The following is a 7,076-nucleotide window of genomic DNA, read 5'->3' on the forward strand; positions in this document are numbered from 1 at the left end:
AAATCCTTCTGAGCACTGTTGCTACCTCTGTAGAAGGGGTGGTTGCTTCCATCTTTACCTGTTGCTCTCGTTTCTGCTTACGAAGCTGGATTCCCTCTTCCTCTCGCCGCCTTCTCATTTCTTCTGGGTTCAGTGCTTTGTTCTTATAGCTCTTCATCCGATAATTGTCCTTCCCTGGGCTCGCCATGGTTTCTAGAGAAATGAAAGAATGGCAGCCCAACTTAGAAGATGAGACTCCTTCACTTGGTTCTGTCCATCTCCCCAAAGTGGGCTCAGTCTAATTCCTCTAGCCTGGTCCCAGATGCTTCCATTGGATGTGGGTCTTGCCCATCCCCAATGACCTTTTTAAAAAAACCCTTATCTAACAAAAAACTCTGACAGGGGTTTAATTACTCAAATATACAAGGAGTTAAATCAATTGTATAAAAAATCAAGCAATTCAAGGGCTATAAAAGAATGCCTGCCCTTTGATCCAGCCATACCATTGTTGGGGTTGTACCACAAAGAGATCATAGATAAACAGACTTGTACGAAAATATTTATAGCTGCACTTTTTGTGGTGGCAAAAAACTGGAAAATGAGGGTGTGTCCTTCAATTGGGGAATGGCTGAACAAATTGTGGTATATGCTGGTGATGGAATACTATTGTGCTAAAAGGAATAATAAACTGGAGGAATTCCATGTGACCTGGAAAGACCTCCAGGAATTGATGCAGAGTGAAAGGAGCAGAACCAGGAGAACATTGTACACAGAGACCAATACACTGTGGTAAAATAGAATGTAATGGACTTCTGTACTAGCAGCAATGCAATGACCCAGGACAATTCTGAGGGATTTATGGAAAAGAACGCTACCCACATTTAGAGGAAGAACTGCAGGAATAGAAATACAGAAGAAAAACAACTGCTTGAATACATGGGTCGAGGCGGACATGACTAGGGATGTAGACTCGAAACTACCACACCAATGCAACTAACAACAATTTGGAAATAGGTCTTGATCAAGGACACATGTTAAAACCAGTGGAAATGTGCATCGGCCATTGGGGGAGAGGTTGGGGGGGGGGAGGTGAAGGGGAAAGTAAGAGCATGAATCATGTAACCATGTTAACCTTTCTAAAAAATAAAAATTATTAAATGAAAAAAAAAACCCCTTATCTTTTGTCTTAAATTCTATACTAAGTATTGATTATAAGGCAGAAGTGGGAGATGAGCGGTAGGCAACTGAGGTTAAGTGACTTGACTAGGGGTCACAACAGTTAGGAAATGTCTGAGACCACATTTGAACCAGGACCTATTGTCTCTAGACCTGGATCAATCTAGCTGCCCCTTAATGACTTTTGAAAAGAACAATAATACTGGTTTTATCAGACAAAAACTCATAGTTGGAGAATTTGCAAATTAGGGAGACAGGTAAAATCTTTTTTTTAAATCCAGAAATAATGACAAAAGCTGATATTTATGGAATGTTTTAAGGCTGACAAAACTATCTCTTCCCTTAATCCTCACAACAACTGTGTGTGGTGTGATACTTAAATATTATAAGCTATGTGTCTCACATATTTAAAAAATGGCAGACTCTCAGTTCCCAGATTGTTTGTCCTATTAATTTATGATGCTTTTATATAGAAAGATATTTCATGTAAGAAAGTTTTTTATGAACCAGAGGGTTAATAGAAACATTTTGTTGACACTGGATTCTGAACAATGTATGAAAAAGCACTTTCTCTGATTCCTGTCCATGCTATAACCTCTCTAAAGAACTAAAATACAATTGGTACTTTAAGCAAGAAAAGGTAAACTGAGCTCTTTCTATTTTTCAGCTGCCATATGTCAGCAATTTTCCTTTAAAGCACAGAAGATCATCAGATCATAGATCTGGAGCCAGCAGGTACAGTACCTTAGATATCATCTTATACCAATCTGGCTCTGAAAAAGTTCCCCATTACAATATCCTCAACAGTACATGTCTATCCTTTGTTTGAAAACCTCCAAAGAGGGGAGACCCACCATCTTCTGAAGCAACTTATTCCATTTTTAGAATATGGACTTTCCATATGAATAGCTTACATTTGCTTCTTGGTAAACATCTTCTAAATTTGCCTTCTGGGACCTAGCAGAACAAGTCACTCATTATAGTAATGTTTTATTTTTTCCCATTTACTCGTAGGAATGACTTTTGGAATTCGTTTTCTGACATTACACAAAACATATTTCCATATTTTTCTCTGTATGGTATGACCCAGGCCATCTGCCATCTTGTTTGACTTCCTTTAGAAGCTTTCTGGGTTATCAATTCCATTGCTAAAAGGAGGCTTTTTTGTGAAGTTTCCTTCTTTTACTCCCCTTTACTGAACACAATACTCTAGATGCACTCTGACCAGAAGGTTATCCCTAAATCATCATCTCTCTAATCCTCTATAACTCAATGGATTGATCATCTCAGAGTTGGAACTCCCTTCAAAGATGCAAATCACAACCAATCCATACCTTCTCAGCATGTACAAATCCACAATAGCCTATAAATCTTTCACAGATAAAGCCCACCAATTGTGCCAGGGACCTCACTCTAATTCTCCTGACATAAAGTTACCAATGGAATATAGGGGCTCTTGATTGATTGTGTACTTTCTTTTCTATTCATGTTTCTCTGAGAACTGGGAATAGTATTCCATGACTTGTTACAGTGCATCATTTTTTTTTTTAAACCCTTACCTTCCACCTTAGAATCAATACTGTGTCTTTGTTCCAAGGCAGAATAGTGATAAGGGCTTGGCAATGGGGGTTAAGTGACTTGTCCAGGGTCACACAGCTAGGAAGTATCTGAGGCCTGGCTCTCAAGCCACTGAGCCAGCCAATCCAACTCTGCCCCCAAAAATAGTTATAAAAAAAAGATGGGCCTTTGATTCAGAGACAAACTTGGGGAGAAGGGGAAGAGTATCACTAAAAGCACTGCAGTTTCCAAAAGAAAACCCAGCCTGGTTTCTATCCTCTTCATTTCTTGACTAACTCACTGTCTATCTGTAACATCTGTGCAAGTTATATGTAGTGATGAACTAACTCTTTAGTTGGTTGTTTATCCAACTACATATTACATTCTGGAAAATAATTATTCATCTACCTGGTTTTCCCAGTATGAACAGCTAGGCTGAGCTCAGCTCCAAATCTTTTATAGACATACAGTCTAGCAAGGCTAGCCCCTTTTGTAATTATGCAGTTCAGTTTCTCTACTCAAGCATAAGGCTTCATATCTCTTCCTATTATATTTCATCTTTAATGTATTCAGCTCAATGTTTGGGTCTGTCAAGACCTTTTTGGTTCCTGATTCTGTCATGTAAATGGTTAGCTCTACTCAGTTTTGTATCATTCTTCTAATTATGTCTCCTGACTATGTAGTTATCCAATTTGCTCATTAAAACGTTAAACAGTAAGTAAAAGGTCAAGCACAGATCTAAGAGGCACTCCGTTAGAGACCTTCTACGCTGTCATGGAATGAGTAATGACAACATTTTAGGTCCAGTCATTCAACTAGTCCTGAATTATTCTAACTGTACTATTAACTAGCCCAGTGTCCACAACATTACTATAAGAGAATGCCAAATGTTTTGCTAAAATCTAGGAAATCTTGTTAAAAAAAAAAATTAAGTCTAATACCATCTGTGTTTGAAGGAATACTGGCTCTTTTGTGAAGTTTCCTTCTGTCAGCTCACTAACTATCCCTTTAAGAATACAGATTAAAGAGAATTCTGCAAAGATACAAAGTGGGACTTGTTGGCCTTTATTATGCAAATTTCATCTTTTTCTCTTTTTGAAAATCAGCATTTGACCATCTCCAGAACTGCAGTGTCTTTCCCATTCTTGATTATTGTTCCAGATCACTGACAGTGTGCTTCAGTGACCGTCATCCATCAGTTCTTTCTGCACTAAACAGTCAAGTTTAGCAGTGGCCCTTGAGTGAGGAAAACTTGATTCAAATTCTGCTTCAAACACTTGCTAGATAAAAGTGACTGTCCAAGTAAGTCACTTAACCTTTGTTTGTCTCAGTTCTTCATCTATGAAAATGGGATAATAGAAGCACTTACATCTCAGGGTTGTGAGAATCAAATGAGAGAACTCTGTAAAGTGCTTAGCACAGTGCTTGGCACACAGTCGGTACTTAATAAATGCTAGTTCCCTTTTCTTTCTACTTCCCCTTCTGAGCTATAGTTCTACATCTCAAACTGTCTACTAGACATTTAAAAATTGATGCTCTACAAACAAAACATTATCAAATTCAACATATCCAAAACAGAACTTAGCTCTCCCTAAAACACTTCTTTGAGACTTCCCTATGCCCTAGAGGAGCTACCATTTCCCCCGTTATTCTCATTTACAATGTGAGTGTCAGACTTGAATCCTTACTCTCATTTACCCTACACATCCAACCGGGTACAGATTTGCTATTTGTTTCTCCACAGCTCCTCTCACATCGATCTCCTTCTATTTAGACTACTCAGCACTTCTTATCTGGATGACTATATCTTATGTTTCACCCTCACTCTAAACCAGTGGTTCCCAAACTTTTTTGGCCTACCGCCCCCTTTCCAGAAAAAATATTACGTAGCCCCCTGGAAATTAATTTAAAAAATGTTAATAGCAATTAATAGGAAAGATAAATGCACCTGTGGCCATCACCACTTCCCCTGGATTGCTGCAGTACCCACCAGGGGGCGGTAGCGCCCACTTTGGGAATCACTGCTCTAAACCATCCTCCATACAGCAGCCAAAAAAGTATTTTTCAAGCACAGATATGACCTTGTCGGTCTCCTGTTCAACAAACTCTAGGGGTTCCCTATTACTTCTAAGACCAAGTCCAAATAGATGGGACTGTTTATTACTTTAATCCATTTCCTAAATTTTGTGGCCACAATGATTCTTTGCCTACGGGTTCCCTTTCTGCTGATGATATGCTCTCAATTTTGCTGAGAACTAATTCAAGTGCACCTGGGGCTTGGACTGTACTTAAAAAGCCTTTGCTGGGTTCCGGGTTAAGATGGCGGCAGAGTAAGAAGCAGCTCTTAACCTCTCCTGACCAACACACACAAAACTCCTCTAGGGGACATAAAAACAAGTCCAGACGAACGGAGGAACCCCACAACAGGGCACAGCGTGGAAGGTACGTGGAATCGAGGCATTTCCATGCTATAAAGGGGTGAAATAGCTCTCACTAAATCGCAGGGTGAGCAACCACCCCACCCCCAGCCCCTCCACACACAACACCTATAGCGCCAAAGCCAGCTAAAAAGAAATAGAGCAAGTTTGGGGCACCCATCGAGTCATTGGCAGCTCTGGGGACTGTTCCTGAGAGCAGGAAGATTTAGGACCCCAGAAAGCTAAAGAAAACACACAAACTCTAAGCGCGGGAGCAGAACGCAGGCTCAGAGCGCAGGCGCGGGCAGAGGCGTGGGTGGAGGCAGACACAGCCACGAGCTAAAGCTCTGAAACCCTGAGTGGGGAACCAGTGCAGATGGGTATACGACTGGGGAAGCAGCGCCCTGAGACTTGTAAAGAAACCTCCTGCAGAGGATCAAGCAAGGGGGTCCACCAGGGGGCTTGACCTTGGAAAAAAACAGAACTCAGACCTCAGGAGCCAAAAGACCGCGGACAGACCCTGAGCGCAAGGATAAACCTGAGAAGCTGCTGGGCTAACGATGGCTGCCCAGTCTCAGGAAGTTCAGAAGAGAAAGATTAACAACAAGAAAAAGAAGTCTTTAACACTCGACAACTTTTACACAAAGAAAATCCAGACAACCGAGCAAACGGAGGAGAACAAACAAGCATCCGGACCCTCCTCAAATAAGGAAAACTCCTCACAAGCTATGGAAGAGTTCAAAACTGAGATTTTGAGGAAAATGGAAGAGATATGGCAAGAAAATAACTGTTTAAAAGGTAGAATCTTGCAAATGGAAAGTGAGGCTCATAAACCAAATGAACTGATAAGCAAATTGAACACCAGAAATGACCAGATCGAAAAGGAATACCAGAAGATTATGGCAGAAAACCAGAAGATTACAGCCGAAAACCAGAAGATTACAGCCGAAAACCAATCCCTAAAGGCTAGAATTGAGCAATTAGAAGTTAATGATCTCTCAAGACAACAAGAACAAATAAAACAAAGTCAAAAGACTGAAAAAATAGAAGGAAACATGAAATATTTCAATGAGAGAGTGACAGACCAAGAAAACCGGTCTAGAAGAGACAATTTGAGAATAATTGGTCTTCCAGAAAAACCAGAAATTAATAGAAACCTGGACTCCATACTAATAGAAATAATTCAGCAAAATTGCCCTGAAGTCCTACAACAAGAGGGCAATATAGACATTGAAAGGATTCATAGAACACCTGCGACATTCAATCCAGATAAGAAAACACCCAGAAATATAATTGCCAAATTCAAGAGTTTCCAAGCAAAAGAAAAAATCTTACAAGAAGCCAGAAAGAAACAATTCAAATATCAAGGAGCACCAATCAGGATCACACAGGATCTGGCAGCCTCCATGCTAAAAGATCGCAAGGCTTGGAATACGATATTCAGAAAGGCAAGAGAGCTAGGCCTGCAACCACGGATCAACTACCCATCAAAATTGACTATATATTTCCAGGGGAAAGTATGGGCATCCAACAAAATTGAAGAATTCCAAGTATTTGCACAGAAAAGACCAGGGCTAAATGGAAAGTCTGATATCCAACCACAAAAACTGAGAGAAACCTGAAAAGGTAAATAAGATACAGAGGGGAAAGAAAGAAAACTTATAATTTTTAAATTTGCCTTTTTAAGGGCCTCAGTGAGATCTAATTATCTGTATTCCTATGTAGAGAAAAGTTATGTATAATTCTCTGTAGTGAACTCTATTCACTATTATAGTATTCACTATTATAGTAATCAGAAGAATAATTCACAGGGTGAGGGTGGAACACTAAATAATCTAAGATGACATGGGGGATGGGAAAGAAGGGGTGAATAGCAGGGGACACCAAGAGAAACTTGAGTGAATAAGAAAAATAGGATATTCTATTACACACAAAGAGGGCATGGGA

The 7,076-nt window shown here is 40.0% G+C and overlaps 1 protein-coding gene across 1 annotated transcript in view; it reads right to left on the reverse strand.

Moving 5' to 3' along the window:
- The window catches only part of KPNA6 (karyopherin subunit alpha 6), a 77,470-nt gene that overhangs the window by 13,406 nt on the left and 56,988 nt on the right, over nucleotides 1-7,076 (reverse strand). Inside the window, exon 2 of the mRNA XM_044668014.1 lies at nucleotides 59-192. Within this exon, the coding sequence (XP_044523949.1) occupies nucleotides 59-192 (134 nt within the window). The remainder of the gene's footprint in view (nucleotides 1-58; nucleotides 193-7,076) is intronic.

This window comes from Gracilinanus agilis, chromosome 3 (genome assembly GCF_016433145.1).
Source record: "Gracilinanus agilis isolate LMUSP501 chromosome 3, AgileGrace, whole genome shotgun sequence".
NCBI classification, from domain to species: domain Eukaryota; kingdom Metazoa; phylum Chordata; class Mammalia; order Didelphimorphia; family Didelphidae; genus Gracilinanus; species Gracilinanus agilis.